The sequence below is a fragment of the Cavia porcellus genome, unplaced genomic scaffold, assembly GCF_034190915.1.
Source record: "Cavia porcellus strain 051 isolate PalLab524CR breed Dunkin Hartley unplaced genomic scaffold, mCavPor4.1 scaffold_23, whole genome shotgun sequence".
Lineage (NCBI taxonomy): Eukaryota > Metazoa > Chordata > Mammalia > Rodentia > Caviidae > Cavia > Cavia porcellus.
In genome coordinates, this window is record NW_026947506.1 from 33,985,164 (window position 1) to 34,009,247 (window position 24,084).

Here is a 24,084-nt window from a genome sequence, read left to right on the forward strand (position 1 = left end):
TTGTACTTTCCTATGAAGTTAGCAAGAGCATCAATGGATTCTGCATAAAAGCCAGTTGCTTTAAGCATTGTCACATTCCCCTAGGTAGTAGGAGGCTGGTTTGTGTCCCCAGTGTGACTATGCTAAATACAATGCCATGTGATCCTGTCAGCCCCTCTTTAAAAAAGATGAGAATGAAAAAAATGGCTGAGAAAAGCTTGGAGTCAGAGTCACTGCCTGTTCCACGTTTGGGGCCTGAGCTAACTCTAACTCCTCCCTTTCTTACTGCACTTTAGCTGTGTATGTAAATATCACATACCATTCTCTGCAGACTTTTCATCAAGGTTGATCTATGGCTATATGAACACAGCACATTATAGATTGAACCAAAATTAAAATTTGTGATGTGTAAATCTCTAGTAGACAGAACTATATTGTGTTAAAACATTTTAAGGTAATTTAAACAAGAGAGAAAATTTATCTCCCTATAAACTAGAAGGTTTGTTTCAATCATAATTCCTTTCTCAAGTATTTAAGTCTATCATGTGAACTTTGGTCATGCATTTATATCAGGATTCCAAAGCAGATTGTTTCTGTGTTCTGCAGTTTTCATCTCTGTGTTCTGACTTTTAAAGGCACACAAACGCACTTCACTTCTTATGATGTTGATTTAAATTCCCTTTCTATTCATAAGGATTTACTGCGACAGGTAGAATTTTGTGGTCAGATTGCACTGGGAAAGCCTTGAAGAAGGTGTCTCTCTCAATTCAGGGGATTTGAGTGAGATTATCACCCCATGCCCAGACTCCACAAAGGGATCATCCAGAAGCAGGACCAATCTCATAGGGCTGTCACCAGCAGGACTGAGAAAAGAGCTATCGATGTGAAAATGCAGATGAAAGAAAGCAGAAACAAATTGGCTCCCAATTACTTTTATTTCACACTGATGAGACAAGACAGACTGGCTGCGGCTGTTTACTCCACCTGTCACCTTCTCTGCACCACTGCTCAATTCCTGTGATTTGAACTGGAACCCCAAGCTCTGATCCAGGCAGCGTGACACCCACTCCGCATGGCCAGCAGGCTTCAGGGCCTGGGTCTCTGTCCCCAGCACCTCACTGCATTCAGTTGTGCTTCTCTCACTCACAGACCTCCTCCTGAGCAACTCCTCTGCCCCGTCCACGTGACAAACTCCAGATCACTGCCATGTTCCCCAGATGCACCAAAGCGGTGACAACAAATCTCCCGGCCTCCCTGCTTCATAGAACAGTTTCCCCCTGTGTCACCTGCACCTCCTTCCTGTTAGTGTCCTCCAGCCACTGGAGCCAACTTTGCCAACCATGGCAGGCAGAAAGTGCAGAGAATCCACATCCCAGGAGCAGCCCTCGACCAGTGTCTGGTGGAGATCCTCATTGGTGAGGGCATGTTTGGAGTATATTCTACACTGGTTCCCTAGTTACCCTGAGACATACCACACCAGTCTCCCATAGTGGAGCTGCCTTGGTAGCAGGCTTTTTGCACTCCCTACCTTGTATTTCCCCTCTATACTGCTGGCATCTAGCCCTGCCAGGACCTCCTCTAGAGAGACAACCAGAGACAAATCCTATACATGGTAGTTCTTCGAAGACTGCCCTTCTGTCCTAGATCATCTGAGTTTTTGAAGAGGCTCTGCCCTTCAAGACCCTCTCAGATGTCACCTCTGCTGATAGTCTCTCTCATTTGTGTACTGTAGTATATGGAGCATGCCTGAAGGGTGAATGGCATAAATATAATAGACATCAACTTATGACTTGACCAGTAGCTGGTATGAACAAGTGTCTTTGCTGTTGGCTTAAGTTTTCACATCCTTAACCTAGAGATGATATAGACAATGTCACCAGCTTACATGGCTCAGTATTGCCATAAGATGGTGACTCCATTTTCTGTGAGCCTCACTGCTAGAACACATCACATCCACCAGTTAATTACCTTCATCAGTTTATGTATACACACTTCTCATACTTCTGTGTCTGAAGTCAAGGGATGTCTCGCAGTCATGGAAGCTTTGTTTCTGGCTGGTGATGAGTGAACCAATGATTCCTCCAATTAGCTGCAGCCTCTTCGATTCAGAGGTACAGCATGTGTACCTTCTCCTCCACACCAACAGACTCCACATCTGCTCTTCACACCAAAGCAGTGCCCTTCACCCCTTGCCTACCCCATGAGTCTGCATTCCCTGGCATACCAGCTCTTTTGCCTCCACTCAATAACCTAGGAGGATGAAAGCAACTGGTACAGACTGCCATCTCTATTCATCTCAAATCTGTTCTGATTTCTATACTTGAGTCATTCAGAAATTCAAATCTCACCAGGTGTGGGTGGTGCATGCCTGTCCTCAGCCAGGCCTGGAAGTCTCTAATGCATATCCAGTTCAATCATTGAATAACCATCTTGTGTCTGGCCCCAGCTGGGTTACTTGGGGAAGGTGCTGGCATACTCACTCCCTGGGGGAAGGTGCTGTGGTCCTGGATGTGGTGGCCATGTATATGTACAAATTATTTTATCAAATATAACTCATTTGGGATGAAATCTCAGGAATTATACTGGTTAAAAAAGCCACTTCCAAATGTAACATCCTGTATTGTTACTGGGTTGACTCACCAATCAAAAATATTCCAGGTCATTCTTGCCTCAAACAAACAATTGGATGAAGCAAGCCATAAAAGGTGCCAAAAAGTTATTTGAAAAGTGTGGGATGAAGGGGTATGACAAGAACTAGCTCTGCAGAGTGAAGTTGGGTAGAACAAGAGAAAAAGAAAATAAAAGCAAAAATAAAAGTGTGTGATGCATCTAGGAAACACAGCCTGGGCTATGACAGTGGGCTCTGTAGCATCTCATATCTCTCTTACACTGACCACATCTCATGGGAGTCTCGAAAAGTTCCACATACGGAGTCCTGAGAATTCTTTAATGCTGTCCTGAGATTTTGTAATTGACACATCCCACTCATTTCCTGTATCAGTATGACCCATTTCCTGTATCAGTATGACCCTGTGTATAACATTCTTGAAATGACAGACTTATAAATAGCTGGCCAGTGGTTGCCAAGGACTAAGAATGGAATTTGAGGTGAGCCCAAAATTTGTACTAGTGACCTATTCTGCATCTTGATGTCGTGTAGACTCACAAACCTACACATATGATAATAGATCATAGCACTAAGAATGTGCACATGAACACACACGCGTGCATGCACATACACACAAGAACAAAACTGGGGAGATCTTGTTAAAGTAGGTTGATTCATCCTTGTCAATATCCTGGCTGTGAATCATGCTCTAGTTTTGCAAGGCGTTTCTACTGGGGAAGGGAGGAAAGCATACTTTCTCTATTATTTCTTTAACTACATGGCACTCTACAGTTCCCCCCAAAATGAAACATTTGACTAAGGAAATGAAAACTGTAATTAATCATAAGCAAATATTGATACTTAAGTTTTTACCCCTTTCCCCTGCAGCCCTTTAATCAAATCATGATAGTCGATATTGACTGTAGTATCCATTGATGAATATGGGGCATGACCTGCACACAAGGCCCTGACAGGATGCAGACACTGCATAGTTAGGATATAAATAATGCCGCCATCATTACTATTGATTAAGGAGACGAGACTGAATAGAATATTTGTGTATACAAAGACTAGCTTTGAAAAGGGGGGCATTAAATCTTTGCAGTATTTCTTCAGGCCTGGTCTGTACACACAACATCTAAGCAGAGGATTCTGCTTCCACCTAGTGAATTAGCAGTCATATCCACAGCCAGAGTGGGCAATTCAGGCAGATTATTTCTGCTCGAGTGGTCCAGGTAATTGCAGAATTGATACCTAACTTTGCCTCCATTCAAAAACCTTCACCCTTTCTCCTTAATCATTTCTTTGAAATGTTACATTTTCATTTCTGTTTCCTCATCTGGGTTCCACCCTGTTTTAAAGATACAGTCAATACAGGAGGCATGCCAAGCTATATTATCCACATTCAACACAATTACAATGAAAATAAGCCACTCTGGAAGACAGTCCCCAGAAATTAATTATCATGCAGGAAGTGAATACAAGGGTCTTTTGTTATTGTGATAATGAAATCACTACTACCTTAATACTCTTGAACTTACCCATTGCCTCTGTTGAATTTCTGCTGAATAAACTGAGAAAAATATTGCAATTTACTCTCCAAGGAAATTCATTGTTTAATTCAACCACTGTTTTTTGTTGCACAGGCTAATGGAGAGTCTAGAGATATACAAGTAACTGAAAGTTTCCTTTGCTGCTGAAGATAGATGAGAGGCCCCCTCCTTTTTTTTCTCTTTTTTATTATTTTCCATTCCATGGAAGTATTAAATCTATATTTTGGAGAAAAACTGCTAAGACTTTTAAAAATATGTTAATAGGCTGCACTCTTCCCAGACACTGGCTTAGTGCATTGCTGTGTCACTTTATTTGACATGCTTCATGGTTTGGTGTTGAGTTTAGATACTGAAGCAAACTAGCCTATAAAATACTGTGCTCTAAATATAAACCTTTATGAACCTCTTGGGATGGTCCCTCTAAAGTATGAATTAAGATACTCCATGATTCAAGCCCGTAAACAGAGAAGTAGCCATCACCCTGCGTAGTAATTTGCTTTTTGAAACATTCAAATATAAATTGCCTTTTGCCACTGCTGACTGAATCCTGAGTTGGTGTACGAGATAGTCACTAATGATGAAGTTTTTAGAAATAGCTTTTAAAAGGGGTTCAAACTATGTGTGCTATTGTGGTTTTTGAAATATCCTTCTTTTACTTAGGGGCTATTGTTTGCTTGTTTGTTTCTTGTTTAAAGAGCCACCGTATTTTACTGCGGAACCTGAGAGTCGGATTTTAGTTGAAGTGGAAGAAACCGTGGACATCATGTGTCGAGCTATGGGTAAGTGAGAGCAGCAGCTGGACTGGAGCCTGGTGTGGAGGAAAGATAATGGCAGTGTCGTTCTTCCAGGGAGGCAGTGGGTCCACAGGTTGGGAGCCATCAGTGGAGAGTGGAAGAGCCCAATAACCAGGCCAGGACTTTGGGGATGCCCTTGACCTGGCTTAGCTCTTGCTTCCTTACCTGTAACGTGAAGTACTGATATTTATCTCCTCCCCACCTCCTCCATCCCAAACAGAGAGGCCACAACATGGTCTGGAGACTCCCTCCAGGCGCTCAGATTCCACAGGGTGTGACCTCTGGACTCACCCCACAGAAAACACATCCTTATGGGTAGACAGTCAATACCAGTACACATAGGAGATTGTTTTTTTTTTTAAATAAGAAATTTTCCTACTTTTCTGCTTCTCAGCTTTTCATTGACTTCCTTTGGTTCTTTGGGTAATTCCCTCTTCCTCCCCTGCCTTGGCTGCTAGCTCTCCACCCAGTTCAGGCAGCATTGGCCTTTCTATAACTCCTCAGGTAGAGGATCTCCTCAAGGTAAGTTCACTGACAAAAACCTGTGTTTGGATTCTGGCAACTGCTGAAAAGTGAAAGGATCATTTCCTGATTGTGTAAATCTGGCAACTATAAAGGGTATTTTCTTCTGCTCCTCAAGAGCTAGGAGGATAAGAGTTCTATCTATTGTGTAAACCTTTAAAACAGTTCCCTAAGGAAGACATCATCTCATTGTACACATGGGAAACCCAAGCCATAGACAGCAAGTTTAAGCAGTGTGCTCAGAGCCATAAAGATAGAAGGAAATACTGCTTATAAAATCATCACCCAGTGCCAGGCACATAGTAGCTACTCATTAAATCACATGTTAATGGAGGTAGAACTCAAGCCGTGAGGAGCATTGGTGGCAGAAGCACCTGTGGTTTGTGTAGCACTGCTCCTACCTGAAGGATCTGTTTCCTTCATCACTCTGGTCCCAGCTCCTGGTCACCTCACAGTGGCCACCTTCTACAAATCTGTGCTGTTATTCTCTGTTTTGGCTCTACTGACATAGCTACAGGGTAGGAGAAGAGAGTATTCTGAATATCAAGTGAATATACTTTCTTTGCTGTGGTTGCATTGTTCTTTCTTGTATAAACAGCAGTTTCTTAAGGATAGCTCTATAAATGTGAAGCTATAAAATACTTAGAGTGCTTATATTTCAAAAATGAGAGTATACACTACTATAGGGTTACTATTTCTGTTTATGTCATTAAATTGGCCCCAAGTAGAAATACTCCTAGTTCCCCATGTATTTACAATTATTTTTCAATAAATGACAATCTTAAACTCTCCTTTTGACAAGAGAATGCTCTGTTTTGCATGGTTTCTACAGGGTAAACTGTTCATTAAGCATAGGCTTATAAATATATATCAAGCAAGTCTTTCAATACTGCTTTGCCATCATATAATTTACTACTTTCCGTTAATCTTGACAATGAAATTCTAGCAGCATGTAAAGTGGAGATTCTTTATGAAAGCTACATCATGTACTTTCCATTATGAGGTTTTACATGAATTGGTTATGCTTTTACCTTGAAACAGATTTTTTAAAATTTCCTGTTATAATGAAAGGTGACAGGAAACATAATTAAGGCAAAGAACAGACTCTGAAAACACATTATCTTGAAATATCCAAGGTATTGCCTTTATTTATTAAAATGGACATATTGCCCCTGCCTACATTGCCTCTTGAATCAAGGGATTTGGGAATGACTGCCAATGAATCATAGCAAGGTGTGCTTTTTATTGCAATGCATTTTATATTTAGAGAAACTGAGAGACAGAACCATCTGAGATCTAGAACTAAGTCTAAGAATTTGTTCATTTCACCATGCCTGCTGGAGTGCATTGTCTTGTGTGAGTTGGTCTGACTGGCTCTGTAGAAGCCTTTTTAGCCTACCCAGTTTACCCTTCTTGGGTAGGAATGACCTCTTGGACTTCAAGAATAGTCAGGAAAAAGTCTTAAGAATATTAGTTGCCTAGCCATGTGGAGAAGGCACCAGGAGAAGAACTTAGTTTTTCAGTGCCCCATACAACCTGGTATCACTTAGTCATCAGCACCTGGGTTATGTCCTGACCTCAGTTGTGTATGGAACAAGCCACAGAGGTTCTTATACTATTTATTAAGTTGAGGACAGACTCTTTTATTTACAACCCAGATTCTGCCCTTTGTGTACTTGTCCTGCTTCCATTGTCTATACCTTTCCCAATCTCACCCTACCATTCTTCAGGACTGGCTGATCATTTCTAAAGTCCTCATTTCTGTCTATAACACCACTGCAGTGAAGAAAGGGCAAGAAAGAGTAGTGCTGTGTGCTGAGCCTTTCTGACCCTCCCATCCTCCTAATCTAACTTTTTGCCATGTTCCTGGATCACTAGGCTCTTGGGGTATAAGAATAGAGCTATGTTGCATCCCCTGCCCTTGCCAACTGTCTATTTCATGTTGATCCTGTGGACAGATATCCAAAATATAACACCTCTCCTGCCCTTTTAACCTTTCTCATATACTTGTCACTTAACCTGTTGACATGCCCTCCAGTTCTGTTGGCTTTCATTCTATAAGTAATGTCAGCCCCTTGGATAGAGGGTATATGTCTTGGTTACTTTTCTCTCATTGCTGAGCTGAAATACCTGAAATCCAAAATTAAGGAAGGAAAGTTTTATTTAGCTCACAGTTTGTGGAGGTTTCAGTCCATAATCAACTGACTCCAAAGCAAGATGGCATGGCACATGGGAAACACTTTCAGGCAGCAGAGGAAAGTAAAGCAACATGAACAAAAAGAGGAAAGAGCAAGCCTCTTTTCCTTCGTTGTATTCTACACAGGCTACCAGCTCCTTTCCAGGACAGGTGTAGCACTCACAAAATCTCCATGCTTCCTCTTGCACAGGATAAGGATGTTTATAAAGTAAGGACCCTGGATCCCTGATGAGTCACTTAAAATTCTAAACTTCTTAAGTTGATACAATGCATCAACCATAACAGTCTATTAATCACTTTTTAATTGCTAGTACAAAACATTCTGACATCTAAAACTTAAAAGAGGGGAGGTTTATTTGGCTCACGTTTTCAGAGGGTTCATTCCATTCAGCTGGCTCCAAGTAGCATGGCAAGAAGTAGCATGGCAAGCACATATATCAGAAAAAAGCTGCTCAGCTCATAGCAACCAAGAGGCAGAAAGAAAAGAAATAGCCAGAGAAAAATATATACCCTCCCAATGTGCTTATCCACTGTTTACTAGAGAAATAGGTATAATGCAAGATGTACAAATATGTAAAAAATTACAAGGTTGATTTACACTGTTCAGCCACAAAATCAGATGAGGAAGCATGCAGAGGGTGTTTGCACACTGGAGGCTGAAGGGTCCATCCCAAGGGCTGGAGCTTACTGCAACATCCTGTGCAAGTCTGTATCAGGAAGGCAATGAATCTGCAATGAGACACTGAAGAATCTACAATGGAAGGCCGACGAGCCTATGATGAAGACTAAAAACTATGCCGAAGGCTGACCAGTCTGTGCTGGAAGGCTGAAAAGTCCCAGGCAGAAGCCAAAGAGTCTGTGTCAGAAACCAGGAGATGATGTCCCAGCTTAAGGCAAAGACTGGAGCTCCTGCAAAGAACCAGCAATCAGACCTTCCTCATTTGCCTTTTATTGTATACAGACCGCTCCTTCTGGTGGGTGTAGCACTCACACCACCTGCCTGCCCTCTTCTTGCACAGGCTGAGGATGTTACAAAGTAGGGACCCTGGCCCCTGAAAATGACTTAGTTAAATTTCTGACCTGCTCAGGTTGACACAGTGTATCAACCATTGCATCCACGTTCTCTTAACTGGTCCTCAGCTCCTAACAAGGCACACTTAGCCATGAACTCATCAATGGATTAATCCACTAATGAGTGTAGAACCCCCATGATCCAGTTATCTTCCAGACGTGTGAGACTTCGAGGTAATATTTTTATCTGAACTATAGCAAAGCATATTTTAGAGATGGCTCCAACTTTGATTGTGGTTGCTTTTGTCAATGAATGCTATCCATCAAGCACTCACTGTGTGCCAGGCAAGAACATTATATGTAAATCCATCTCATCTTCAAGACTTTGAAATTACAATGATCATTTGCTTCCCTGCATATGAGGGAACAGAGGCAAAAACAGATGAAAAACTCGGCCCAAGAAGGTGCAGCCAAAAAAGGGCAAACCTAGGCAGTGACCTTTGTTCTGCCCTCTGAGCCAGTGGCCCTGCAGAAGCAGAATCAAGACCTTCATTTCCATTCCCACCTTGAGGACAATCACAGTTGGGTATCCTTCCAAACAGGAGCACAAACCTATGTTGGTTTGGGTCAGAACCTAGAAGACTGTGCAGCCCAGGCATTCAGAGATGGCACCCACTCCTCTTCTTTGGTTTTCTTCTCTCCTTTCTCTCTCTCTTTTTTCTTTTTCATCTGTCATCTCCCTCTCCTTCTCCTTCTCTTTGGCTCCCTCTCCTCTCCTTCTCTCTCAGGGTCTTCACACTGAAGTACATCCCTAGCTGTTTTATTTTTAGACAGGGTCTTGCTACATTTTCCAGACTGGGCTCAAACTTAAAATCCTGACTCAGCCTTGCAGATCAATGTAGTTACCACCATGCCTTGCCCACTCTTCTTAATGCCTCTCAGGGTCAATCACTTCACAAAAGATGAGAAAAATAACCCTTTATAAGTAGTTGAAATGGCAAATAGATGATAAAATTCCTATGAAAATAATGCCAGTTTAACTGTTGGGCCAGTTTTACCCCAGTCCTCATATAAGGGACTATTTTAATTTAATTCTTTTAAATGCTCCTTTACTTCCACTCCTACCCAGGGGTCCCTCTTCCCACCCTCCAGTGGTACAAGGATGCTGTCTCTATCAACAAGCTCCAGAACCCTCGGTACCAAGTACTGCCCAGCGGAGGCCTACGCATCCAGAAGTTGCATCCAGAGGACTCTGGAATATTCCAATGCTTTGCCAGTAATGAAGGAGGGGAGATCCAGACCCATACCTACCTAGATGTTACCAGTAAGTACCACCCATCAGCAAAACCAGACAACCTGGCTGGGCCTTCCAGCTAGACCTTCCTACGTTATGCCCCATGTGATATAGAATAGTAGCATCCCTCAGCACTCAACATGAATGCATGGGGCAGTATAGCCAGAGGTGACTGCAAGGGAGGGCCACACTGCAGGCATGTCTTGATCCACTTTGAGTCCCTTAGCAAGCCCTGCCAAAGCTCATAAGCTTCTAGATCACCCTGGTCCCTCCTAGAACCCAGATTTCCCATCCTATGGTCCCCTACCTTCTAGCACTTGTGCCTTCCTCTTTCTGAAAGAGAGCAGAAAAGGGTGCCCAGTTTTTCTGAACATGGTCAGAAACACAGCAGAGTGAATAGCTCACTCCTAATCTTTTTCTTTTGATCTTTTTCCCATTTTTATATCCATTCCCTATTTTAGTTTTATTGAACAATTATAGTTCTTTTGTGAGTTTCTTTTATTATCCCATTAACAGAAATACCTTGGTACTCTATCTTTGAAAAATAAAATAAAGGTAAAGTTTTTCACTATATCTGTGGGTTTTCTTTTTAATCTCCCACAGTCGTAATATTGTTCTTCTAAAATGAAGTAGATTTAGTGATTATGGAATTATACCTTTCATGTTTGCCCTTTTGAAAGCAAAGTGCTGATGTCTTGGGGTATGAGAGCCATTGAGAAGGCCAATCGATAGCAGTGTGCACATGGCCAGTGGCTCTTATCAGCCAGGGCACATGCAGAGACTGGGATAGTTTCTAAAGATCCACACATCTATTGTGGTAAACTCAAGGTCACTTCCCTGACCTTGGCCCAGGAATCAAATTTCTCCTTTCATTTGGACCATAGAAAACTAATATTTCTTCGAATAGTAGAACTAATCCTGGATGCTTTAGCCAGAAACTGAATTTTGGTCAATTAAAATGATTTAAAGACTGCCATGAAACTGGTCAGGATGTTCAGGCATGGGGTTTAGTTAGTTTTTTTTTTTTTTTTAGGATGTGATTGTAAATATTTGAACTTTGAGGCACAAGGTCTCTCACAGCAGTTCAGCTGTGCTATGGTAGTGTAGAAGCAGGAGCAAATGGGAGTAACTGTGTTCCATAAAACTTCATGCAGGAAAATAGGCAATGGCCTAAATTTGGCTCTCAGGTTATAGTTTGCAAACCCTACTTATTCAGAGGCCTTGGAACTGGAGGATGAAGTGGCTTACAGTGTTCGTGTAATTTTTTTCAGGCTAGGTTTCCTTGTCTGTTCATCTGTAACTAACCTAGTCTGGTTCACAGGATTCTGAGTGTCAGATTGAAAATTTAAATGCAAGTGTTCCTTTAAACTGGTCATCACAATGATAATGTTTCATTATCTGTTTTCTAAATATAGAGCCTTTCTTGCAAAGGTTTTTTTTTTCCCAAATTAAACTATCCTTAATGAAAGGAAAATGTTTTTAAAAAATCAATACTGAATCATAGGTGCAGCCAACAATTCCTGAGCATCTGGTTGGACTTTGGGGCACAGCTATGAGGAGCATCTGTGCTCCAGGACACAGGGTGCTTAGGGGAGGAAAAAGACAGAAAGGAGAAGAAAGCTCAGCCCAAAGTGGGTACTGTGGGGAAGACAAGAGCAATGAACAAAAGGGTTTCCAAGTTGACATTGAGATGAGAGCCGAAGTAAGGAGCCACCCTGAAGATCTTGGAGACATGCCTGTCTCAGAGTGAGTGGGGCATGCAGCAGCCCTGGAGGAAATGAGCCAACTCTTACTTGTGAGCCTTTGCCTGTGTGCAGGTGAGGGGTGGCAGGTGACTGGGACAGAGACAGTGCAGATGGAGTCCCTGGGGTACTCATAGGTGCTGGCCCCTGCAGGCCAGTAGATCTGTGAGACAGGAGCAGAGGCACAAAGTCCAGAAAGGAGTCCCTGGGTCATCTAGGTAGAATCAGGACTCAAGGGCTCACACCTGTGATGGGAAGAAACAGTAGGCTTCAGGGTGGGTGGTAGGTGGGGGCCCAGGACTACTGTGGCCTACCAGGTTCCCACCCAGGAGAAAAAAATGGCAGCTGCTGCACCTTGGTCCTTGCACCTTGGTCCACAGCACCCACTCTGGGCTTGGTCCTCTTGAGTCCTTTCCATTTCCCTCCGGGGACTGTCATGCATGATCTGAGTACAGGCATTCCTGCTACACTGCCATACCAGCATAGTTGTTGCTAGGGAAAGACAATTAGGCATGACCTCACCCTAACCAGCCTGCCCTGAGCCAGGATTGGTGGCCCTTGCAGCCCAGTGAGTGGGAAACACTGTGACATCCAGCAGGTAGGCCCTTACTGAGGTCCTCACAACCCAGTTATTTCAACTCCCAAAACAGATCCTAGAAAGCATGAATGTGTCATCTTGCGGTGAATATTTTATATTCAAAAAACAGCTTTCCCTTTTAGTTAGAGAACAGAGATTGTTTGTTTCTCTGAATAAAAGCCTCCCCTCTCTTTAGCATTCACTAAAACTGTTCCTCCTGGGTCCTACACTTGGCAGCTGTGCATCTCATTTCTCTTCAGGTTGTAAGCAAAGATAGATAATTCCTGGAAGACAAATCACAGGGAGGTTGTAGTTACTTCTGAAAGGTTTTCCTTTTTTCACTGTTACCTGTGCAACTGGCTCTGCAAAGTCAGTCTGGAACTTTCCACCAGGCTATCTCTTGGGTCCTGCCTATTTAGGGATGATGCACTGGGCGCTCACTACCTTAATTCCTCTCCACAGATGTTGCCCCAACATTTATCCAGTGTCCAGCTGATACCACAGTGACTGATGGGATGACAGCTGTCCTACGGTGTGAAGTGTCTGGGGCTCCCAAGCCTGCCGTCACATGGAAGAGAGGCAGGTGGCTTCCACTTTCCAGACTGCCCGACTCACATAGAAAAAAACTGTCAGGCCACTTTGTGTTCAGTTCTCTTCACACTCATCCATCAAGTCATCCATTCAGTAAAAATTAAATTACCATTAACCATTCACTGAGTACCCCTGCTAGAGACAAGAGCATAAAGATGAATAGGATAGAAAAGACCCCAGCCTTCTAGAAGAAAAAGCAGACATTAAAAAATAAGAAGAATTGTGCAAATGTCACTCTCCCTTACCTAACTCCTCCTAAAGTACCTTCAGTCCCCTGTGGACTTTAAAATATTAAGTATTTCACTGAACTAAATTAGGAAGCATGTCTTTCTCTTCTCTGTTGGCATCATTTTACACCCTCCCAACTTAAACCTGGTAGGCTTAGTTTGAACTGTATTTCCAGTTCATGTAAAGAGTAGTGTCATGTCACTGGCTGGTTTTGTGGTCCATATGGTGTCTTTTACAAGTCAGGCACATGGGCAGAGCCTGTGTGGAATAAGGCTGTGCTGAATTGCATTAATTCATGTAGCTTGATGAATCTGGAGGAAACTTCAGAAGTCACATCTGGTCCATACTGCCAGAAACCTGCGTGGTGGCTTTTTCACCTCAGGGTATAGTTCCTCTATTGTCAGATCTAGATGGGAAAGATTGTGTGTGTGTGTGTGTGTGTGTGTGTGTGTGTGTGTGTGTGTGTGTCTGTGTCTGTGTGTGTGCACACACATGTGTGCCTGTGGTTTTTCCTTTGCAAGGGAGGGGGTAGTTTTGGTTTTGGTTTTTGTACAAGTGATTGGACCCAGTGCCTTCCTTCGTACTGTCACATTAAGCTATGTCTCCAGCCTTTTTAAATTTTGATTTTGAGGCAGACTTTCACTAACTTTCCTGGGCTGGGCTTGAGCTTGAGTCCTTCCTCCCTCAGGCCCCCAGAGACCTGAGGTCACAGGTGTGCACTATCATACCCTGCTTGCCTCTTATTTTATACATTTCCTATTTTCTTTCCTGATCTATAGCGTAATCATAGCGTTATATAGAAAAATTACAAATGCATGTAAATATAAAGAAACATAAAAACCAATCACCCAAAGATAATGATCCTGTACATGATCATATTTGTTTAACCAAGTTTCTCAATATTGGGTGATTAGGATGTTCTAATGCTAAGAAATGCTAAGAGTGCTAAGAAGAGTACTTTGGTTGTTTTTGTACATGAAATTTTCACTTTAATTACTTCCTTAAATTATGTTCTTGGTTGTTGCCCTACTTCTTTCTTTTCTTTCAAGGGTTATGGCTGTAACATTCTTGTTTTTTTACTGGTCTTCAGGAAACAACATTTTGGCCAGTGGCTCTGTCCGGATTCCTAGGTTCATGCTGCTGGAATCTGGGGGTCTGCAAATAACCCCTGTGTTCATCCAGGATGCTGGCAACTACACCTGCTATGCGCTCAACACGGAAGGCTCTCTGAACGCGTCTGCGACGCTCACCGTGTGGAGTAAGCCCACAGGCCTGTGTGCCTCCTGCTCACCACGCTGTCAGCGGCACATCATCTGTGCCTCAGGAATGGCAATATGCCCTTGACTTTCTCACTTAATCAAAAGGGAATGCTTATTTTTGCAATTAATTTACAGAAATCTGTTGAGTAGTTAATATTTTAGTTTGTAGAAGAGTAGCTAGAAGATGCATCCAAAGAAGTAATGGTAATGTTTCAGGAAGGAAAGTTAAAGACTTTTAAAAGTCAGCAGAAATGTCATACCTAACTAGCTCAATAACAAAACTGATTATTGACTAACTTTATTGGATGTTATACTGAACCAAAAATTAAAATCCTAAAGGAAGCATATTTTTTTCTATACTGTCTCATGATCAAATATACCTCTGGTTTAGTTGTCTATGTTTCTTATATATTGAGATCAAACTGGAAGAAAGTCTTTATTGTTTTTGCAGGTATTCTCATTCTTATTTTATCCATGGCACTAGTTTCTGAAATGCAGATTAAGTTGTTTTCTGCAACATAAGGATTGGAGTACCAAATACCACCTTCCTTCCTTTTATACTCAAGTGCCAAAGTATTTTTTCTCTCTCCTTCATCTAACTCCATATCACTAAAAGCTCATTTATCAAAACAGCAAAAGACAGCACTTGCTAACAGATTTTTATAAGGCTATCTAATAAGGAGGGAAAGTTTTAACTTGCATGTGTGAATAATACGTTAAAATGTCACCCTAAAGAAAAATCATTGTGCTTCATTTCATATTTATTTAGCATTTTCTATCATATAGTTAGTGTCCACTTTGATAAGTGATCCTTTTCTAACTTATTAGATGTTATAAAAGTATCAAGAGCTTAAAATAAATGAATCCAAATTTCCACAATATTGGCAAGTACTAAAAAAGAAATTTTGTTCCATTCAGCAGTTAGACTCAACTAATTCTTACTCATCATATGTCCCTAAAAATTGACCATGCATTAAAAAGCTTGAGCAAAAATGAGTTGTGAATCTCTATAGATCACTCACCAAAAAATTTTGTAGGTCTGCTAGGATTCAAAATTATAATCATACTAGAATGTTTAATATAACACTTCAGTGGCCTGCAGATTCTTTTGCAAACTGCTAGCTCGTACAACTTGTAGTAACAAACATATGTCCTAGGCCTTGAACCTAGCCTTATGGCTCCCCAGTTCTAGACTCTTTGTGTGGCACTATGCCACTCCCACCCCTTGCAAAGGTGAGTGTGGTATGGAGCCACACCTTGCCAGGATCACATACAGGGACAGGGAGGCTAGTATTATTTGTAGCCTTAGGGGCCCTGCCCCTCACAAGCTCTGTAGTATTGAGCAATTGTTAGTGTTCCTAAGCATGTGTTTTCATTCATAAAAACCTAGAGTGATAATATTACAGCCTTCAGCAGATCACTGTGAGAATTAAATAAATTAACATAAATGAAAGCACTGTGTGAAGTCACAAAGTGCTGTTGGAACATTAGAAATTGCTAAAATGATGATAGGAGGATCCTGAAGACTTGGGGAGGGAGGTTAACTGACTTTGCTGGGAGCAGAAATCCTTGTTGGAAATTCCCTGAGCATTTCTGAGCACTTCCATCTAATGCTTCTTTTTCTGAGCACTTCCATCTAACGCTTCTTTTGCTAAGATAAGAGATAATCTGGAGGTTTTGATGTCAGATGACCAATTCATCATCCCCCTGAGGGCAAAGGTTCTCAAACTCATAATGTCATCTGAGCTGTGACTTGTGTTGTTTCAGATCGAACCTCTATCATTCACCCTCCTGAGGACCGTGTGGTGATTAAGGGGACTACGGCCGCCCTACACTGTGGAGCCACTCACGACCCCCGGATTTCTCTCCGGTCAGCTCAGTCATTACGATGCTTTGGGCCTTATTAATATTCTGTGAGCTTATGAAGAGAGTAGAAATGAGAAGGAAGAATTTGGGAACTTTGATTTCAGTGGCAGATCCCTGATTACAGTATCTTACAGTCATGGGCTCTATCATTAATCATACGAATCCCATTTTCCACTCCAACCTTATGTATTATTTACAGTGAGCTACGTTCAACTTCATGAGTTCAATACAGCTTTTCATGATTTTTCTGCCAAGGTTAATACACTGTCTGTAAAACATACTTGTCAGGGACTGATACCTAATGAGAGAAAAATCCAGAAGGATGGAATAAGATTTCAGCAGTGTTTACAAGGGGCTCTACAGTACCCACAGGGGTTTTTTCCACTCAAAGGTTGGTTCCATTATGAAATGGGAGTGAGGAGGGCCTATATGTAAAGAAAGACAGCCACAGTTACCCAAGGCAGTAAGAGGAAAATACACATAATGAAGGGAAGTGGCTGATTCCCTAAAGCAAGTATGATACCCTGTCTTGGTTTGAATTTAGTCTGCAGGGTCATAATAAAAATCATGACCCTCCATAGAAAGGGTGGTTACAGACATATACTGTCCAAATGGCAGCACTTGAGACATAGTTTTTAATTGTCAGAGTGAGTTTTAGAATAAAAGAAGGAAGAGATCCTGCCATCATAATAGAGTCACTCTGGCTTCAACTCCAAAGACATCTCCAAAGACATGTCCAGCTGCATCTGGGCCATTTCTGCTTTGAGCAGAGGGGATCGTTGTTGATGCATGCATTAGTAACTGGGTTCTGAGGTAAGCCAACTGCTCACAGGTATTTGGCAAATCATGAATTTCTATATCTCAATGTGGCTCTCTGAAGGTCTCCCAGGCACAAAAACAAATTTGGTTTATTTATAAGATGGCTGAATGCAAAACTAAATGGACAAATAGAGACTAGCAAGTTAAAGATTACCTAGCAAATCCTTGGAGACTGACTTAGACATGATTATCATGCCTGGAAAAGAATTCATTCATTCTGAATGATTTAGACCACGATTTCAAAGAGGGAAGAACAAATAGGTCTGATTTTCTGCTTCCCTGAGAGCTCAAGAAGAATCCCCTTGGCTCGGCATGGTTTTCTTGTAGCATTTTATGTGAGATTAAATGGGAAGCCCCTTTCTGATAGGGGACTGGATTGTTCTCCTTATCTCAGGTTTCACTGCCCCAGGAGACCTGAGTTGCAAGTGATAATCTATCCATTCTCCCTTCTTGTGAAATCTGCCTTCTTCTATTTCTGTGTAATTTCAGATGAGTAGTTTGTATGTCTGTGCTCTGTGAATATGAGGCCTTTACAGAATTGAGTATATTTTGAAAATCTGATCAAATTGTTCTGGAAAAGAAAAACATACTTTTCGTCTCATCTAGCAGTGAATAGTATCCCTGCTCAGGGACATCTAAAGACTGAGCAGGCTCCTAATTGACTCTGCATTTCAAAAGAAAAATTGGCTAAAATGACCAGATATAAAAATTAAATAAGAAAGAAATGCAGTTTTAAGAACCATCTGCTAGAATAGTAGGATTTCAAGAAAGTATGTTTGTGATTTATGATCTGGTTTTTCAGGACTTGGGTATTCCATTCTGGGTTCTTTAAGTGCCATGCCTCCTCTCCGGGTGGCACTCTTCTCTTGCATGCTCATTCTTGGGGCAGGTGTGTCAGATACCTTTTAGCAGATAACAGGCTTGCAGGTGATCCCAGAGTCCCTAATTCTGAGACACAGAGTTTTCCATTCATCATCATGGGCCCATTTTAACTTTAGCATCTACTTTTCTTTTGCCAACTTTTTGTTTTTCCTATGTATAATTGACACACTGTAAAATTTGCCTTTTTAAAGAACACTATTCAGCAATTTTTAGTATGTTTTCAAGGTCATAAGTTGCTTGCTTTTTGACAAATGGGAAAGCCTATGACCCTGTTCCTGAGGTTCTGTAACTGAAGATCCTGTGCTTCATCCACAGCTATGTGTGGAAGAAGGACAACGCAGTCATCACCCCATCTAGCAGCTCTAGAATTGTGGTGGAGAAGGATGGCTCCCTCCTCATCAGCCAGACATGGTCTGGTGATATCGGAGACTATACCTGTGAAATCGTATCTGAGGGAGGGAATGATTCTAGGACAGCCCGGCTAGAAGTGATGTGAGTACTGCATGTTGGTGTTAACTACCCCTCTGGGTCTGCACTGCTGCATGCAGGCGTGCCCTTCTGATGACAGCCACTCCACAGCCACAAGGGTCATGCTAGGAGCCGAGCTGACCAGTCAAGGCCAGAACTTCTTGCTACACAGTCAAGTACTCTGACAAGTTGTTGGATTTTTTAAATACTTTCAGATGAGTCATTCTTGGTGCATATAGTTTGATTAGAGGTTACCAGGCCCATCAGTTTTTCTGTTCTATATCCTAGGTAGATGATGTATCATGATGGGCTGTTTACCTTGCTGTGGTTAAGAAATTCTTAAACTGGGTTTGGTCACAAATCTGTAATTGCAGCACTCTGGAAGGTTGAGGCAAAAGGATTGCAAGTTTGAGGCCAGTTTGGGTGACTTGGCAACTTAGTGAAACCCTGTCTTAAAATGAGAAACTTTAAAAAGGACTTGGGAATGTCACTCAATGAGAAGGCTCAGGGTTCAGTCCTCAGTACAAAAAATAAAAGTGGGGAAAGAAAGGAGAAAGGAGAGCAGAGGGGAGGAGAGGAGGGGAAGGAAGGGAAGGGAAAGGGAAGAGAAAGGAAAGAGGAGAGGAGGGGAGAGGAGAGGAGAGGGGAGGGGAGGGGAGGAGAGGGGAGGGGAGGAGAAGGGAGGGGAGGGGAGGGGAGGAAAGGAGAAGAAGAGAAAGCTAAAAGAAAACATGAGTTTATTTTTCCATCTGATTGCCTATCAGAACTTTTGGTCAGCGAAAAGTGTCAGGGTCAGCCCACAAGACAAGACCAGTGCAATGACAACCTACTAAGATTTGAGCTTAAGTCAGCCTCAGCTGCCTCCCTGTAGGTAAATAGACACTTTCCATTAAGTCTTTTGAAATCCTGAAAATAGCAAGCAGCTTCCCATTACTTCTAATCCAGGCCTTCCTGGGGTTCCAGGGGCGCAGGTGGGAACCATCAATCTCCTCGGTGCCCGCTCTTTTTCTGCAGCTCCCTTTTCATTCACAGAGCTGGAAACTGAAGTGCCTGCTGACAAATTTCACTTTTCCAACATGTATTTATTTGTCCTTTAAAAACTATGTCCTCCTAGATAGTCCCAGAGCACATGAGTACAAAAATAAAATCTGAAATAAGGAATCAAAGTAGTGCAGTTTCCAGGGCAGCAGCCAGGCTGGTGGCACATACCTGCCCCACATCCCTGAGGACACTGGCCTTGCTGGGCCATCAGGAAAAGGGAGTCAGGGTAAACTTGCCTTGTAGACTCTGCCCACCTTGATCAGGGAAGAAGTCTGTACACAGAACTCGCTTTGAATTCCTCACTGCCACCAAGGAATAAAAGTGAAAGCAATGTTTGCTAAGTGCTGTGTGTGGCCTCCTGTATCTGCTGCACACATGAATGACTGACCTAGCACATACTTTCCTAGGCTCACCACTGTTTGTAGATTTAAAAGGTTAGTGATGTGGAGCAGCCAGTCCAGAAAGCCCTGTGCTACTTCAGTACCTAGAAAAATTCCATCGCACCTCCCATTCTGACTGTCTCCAGTATGACTCCTTGTTCTGTTTCCCTAACCCCTGCCATAGCACTTGGCCTCCTTTCTGCCCATCTTGTGCCCCCAACCTCATCCAGCATGCTGCAGCCCCCTACTGTCTCTGCTGTGCCTGTATCTTCTACCTGGATTACCGAAAAGGGTCCTGTTCACATGTCCTCTCACATATCACTGCAGGGTAGTTTTTCCTGCTATTTGGACATGGAATGCCTCCTGCAATCCCCCTGTCCTCCATGTAGCACGGACTTGGGCCACACCGGGAGAGGAGAAGGCTCTGCCTCCTTGGTTCCTTCTCTCTGGGCTCAATTTATATTCTGATAGAATGTTACACCTTGATAGAGTGTTTTTTATATGCCAGCTGAAAGAATGAATGAATGAAGGAATGATAAGTATATTTGTGGCCAGATTCCTTACTCCCTTCTTATCTTTGGGTCCTCATAAATAAACAGGTGAGCTCCTGCCCCTCCAGCAAAGCCCCTAGACATCAGTGGCATTTCTTCCTCAGAGCTCTCTGAGTCTCAGGTCAGAGATTTCTTTTCTTCTTCATTTTGGTGATATTGGAGGACATCACCAGTGAATTCATGCAATCTTCCAAGCTATTCACATTTTTAAACTACCTTTGAGAACTCTTAGATCATCCATTGTTGGTATCAAATAAATAAGTGTTACCAGTTCATAAAGACTCTGTCAGCAGAAGCCAAATTGCATACTTTCAATATAGCACATTCTTTTTATTGTGCACAATTTTTATGTTCTGATTTACATATCTTCCCTACTATTTGCTTATTTGATTTCCTCTAAGTAAAATACATTTTTCAGCAAATGTTGCTGTATGTGTAAAATAATAGGCTTTCTGCAGTGGTAAAACACCTCATCTCTAAATATAGAAATATTTGCAGATTTGTGATTTAAACCAATTTAGATGCCAATGGTTGCAGAGCTGATCGGAAGGCAGTTGGTCCTGTGAGTTGCTGGTATCATAAACACCACACTCTTTCATGTTGGAGCAAATCAGGAGAGTTGTTCATCTCTAGATCTAAGAAGGTCTGAAACTACATCATCAGATGACAATAATAATAACAATAATATTAACATGATTGTAGGGCATTTGGTGCTTTCCATAGACTTCCAAATTGAGCTCTGTAACATCTTGATTTACTCATGGCAAAAAAGTAAAGCAAGGAAAAACTCTCATATTGTAGAAGGGTCTGAGAGGTACTTACAGCCAAGCAGTGTCCTTCAAAGGCCTAAAAGCCTGTTTCCCCTTTCCTTCCCACTTTAGCTAAAAGCTCCTTTGTTAAATATAGAAATTAGAAGCATTGGAATTGAGCTTCTCAAAAATAGAGTGCTTTACTGCATGGTCATGCTTGTTAGACCTGTACTCAGCACTTGAGCACCAGGCCTCAGCTCTGATTCAGCCAATTATGGGAGCGATGCCTCACACCAGTGACAGGAAAGTGATCTCTTTCTCTGCCTCAGTTTGCTCAGCTTGCAAACAGGGCATGATGTTGCTGACCTCTAAGCATGCAATGAGAGATAGATGAACCCATGTTTGCAAGGGCCTGCTGGAACCCAGCTGAAGAGGCACCCTAAAGAAATCCTGCTCTTGGTGTTTTCTCTCCTTCAAAGGAAAGAGGACTCCTCCCCCTGCATCTGGCCATTGTGGCCTCTGGCAATGACTTTCCTTCCTGTTACCCCATGTTAGTTTTGATCACATCCTTGTGACCATCAGACTCAATAGAAGTGTCTGCTGCTGCTGTGCCTCCTGTGCCCACAATAGTGCCAGGCACTTAGGAGGTGCTCAATAATGTCTGAGTAGGCCTTGCTGTCTCACTAAATGAGGACAGTATGCTGTGCACAACAAGGACCAGTGGTTTATATGGGCTCTTCCTTAATACCCTCTCTAGGAGAGGGGTTTCTCAATTCCAGATGGTTCCCTGATGTGTCCTGTAAATTAACAGGTCACTGTTAAATGTTGTCACCTCTTGCTTTAGCTGTGTTTTTCCTCCTAATCCACTGGTACCATAAGGGCAAATGCTGGTTCCTGGGATAACTCCGTATCCCCCAAAGCATCTTGCCCTATTGAGCATACCAGAGGGACCAGGCTCCTAGGGCTTTATGGGTTGATAAATTGTTCAATCATTTAAAGACCTAATTAGCATTGCCTCTCTCCTCCTGCATTCAGAAGCGAATTCTTATGAGTCTGGAGTACAGAGGAAACCTAATTTACTGAGCTGACTTGAAGACTCAGACCCAGAGGCAGTGGGAGCGGTTTCTTTCAATAAAACTATTTCTGACAAAGCTATAATGAGCGAACAGTTTAATACCAAACTCCAGAGTTATCAGGCCCCATCATCTTCCTCCTTACAGCAAAGTTGAGAAGATGGCTTTGACCGAGTTGTCATTCTGGCATAAGCTGGGCAATGCTTTTTATAAGGAAAATGCCGCCCCGACCCTCTTCTGCGTAAGCAATTTCCCCACAGCCGCAATTTCACCAATTGCTGGCTCTCATGTGCTCTCGCTCTCTCTCTCTCTCTCTCTCTCTCTCTCTCTCTCTCTCTCTCTCCTCCCCTTTCCCTTGCTTTCTCTCTCCCCCCACCCCTCTCCTCTCTTTCTCTCTCTCTCTCTCCCTGTCTCCTCTAAACCGTTTTCCTCACAAATACCATGCCCAGTCTCCTTCCCAAGTAGTCTGGGTTTTTGTTGCTATTACTTTTAATCTCTGATATTATGGTATAATTTGCCTGATGGTGATTCCCTTTACATTGCACAGTGAATCAGCACTGGTTTTCATTTCTATTGTTCAAGATCTTTGTCACCCATCTGGGTATCACTGTCTGTGAGTCAAGGCAGATCATTTATCTCCTTTCTAAGTTGGCAGAGAACTGCCTGTATATAATCCTCTCCTATTAGATAAGATTTTCTGAAATGGGTTCAGAGTATATTAGAGCCCCACTTATCTACTATTAGCAGGTTAGTCAAGATCTCACAAACCCTAATTTCCAAGATAACCAGAATTTATTTAAAGGACTGGTTTATACTTTCAATATCTACTTAAAAATTCCTTGTAGCCAGTCATAGTAGTGCATACCTTTACTCCTAGCCTGCCAGGAGGCTGAGGTAGGAGGCTCTCAAATTGAAGCTGAAGGTAGTCAACCCTGTCTAAAATTTAAAAAAAAAATTTTTTTAAAGGGCTGGAGATGTAACTCAATGCAAAGGCCCTGGATTCAATTAACATTACCACCATCAGGGAAAAAAAGGTATTTTGCATAGTTAAACAGGTAATGTTGGACATAAAACAAATGTTGGGAAACATTCACATAGGACAGAGGCTAGACCTAGGAAAAATAAACCCCATTCCAGCTCAGTCCCATGAAGTGTGTAAAACTAGCAGCTGACTAGGGCATCACACTGGGTGGGGCTTTGAGCCAAGGGCATCAGTGGCTGAAGATTCAGTGCTTCCAGAGATCTCAAGAAGCCAATCAGCACTCTGTTTCAGGAACTCTGCTCCCAAACTAAGTTTCTTAATGACACTTTGTTTTTAAGTTAAGTCTTTTTTTAAACTCTTTGTAGAAATCTTTTTTAATCCCTAATCCCAGGCCTACAGCTCCCGTCCTTGTTGCTCAATGTGTCTCCCATTAGCAAGCTCAGTATCCTCTTAGTGATCACTTCTGCCTGCTGAGAGGCAAAGTCAGGACCCATTCTGACCACAGCAATCACTTCCTGAGATGGCAGCATCCATATACACGGTCCAGGGACTTGGTAGACTGGCACTGCCACCAACCATGTGAGCATACCTGGGCCACAGTTCCCTAAACTCTCCAGCCTCAAAAGAAAGAAATGCTATTTGTTGCTATGTACACCTTCAACTAGCAAGAAGGATGGGCTATAGAAGCACTTGTTTTAGTGGGAAAATTATTCATGTTTCACAGTTGGCCCTCAATAATCCCCCTGACATGTGTAATTGAATTGTTTCCTGTCCTATCATAAAAGGCCACTTTGTGAACTCCCAAGGTTTCTCTATGTCTTTGGGGGGGGGTGATCACTGGCTCTTCTGCCCAGCTGACTGAAACTTATGGCTTCCCACTATACCCTGCAGTTCAGTTTACCACCCAGGCCTCAGAAA

General features: G+C 42.4%; 1 protein-coding gene across 2 annotated transcripts in view; it reads left to right on the forward strand.

Annotated features, from left to right (window-relative positions):
• Sdk1 (sidekick cell adhesion molecule 1) overlaps nucleotides 1-24,084 on the forward strand; it is an 892,505-nt gene that overhangs the window by 649,693 nt on the left and 218,728 nt on the right. For both annotated transcript variants that reach the window (XM_063234098.1, XM_063234100.1), the window contains 6 exons: nucleotides 4,836-4,919; nucleotides 9,794-9,988; nucleotides 12,740-12,856; nucleotides 14,187-14,354; nucleotides 16,123-16,225; nucleotides 18,238-18,414. In XM_063234098.1, coding sequence (XP_063090168.1) covers nucleotides 4,836-4,919; nucleotides 9,794-9,988; nucleotides 12,740-12,856; nucleotides 14,187-14,354; nucleotides 16,123-16,225; nucleotides 18,238-18,414 — 844 coding nt within the window. The remainder of the gene's footprint in view (nucleotides 1-4,835; nucleotides 4,920-9,793; nucleotides 9,989-12,739; nucleotides 12,857-14,186; nucleotides 14,355-16,122; nucleotides 16,226-18,237; nucleotides 18,415-24,084) is intronic.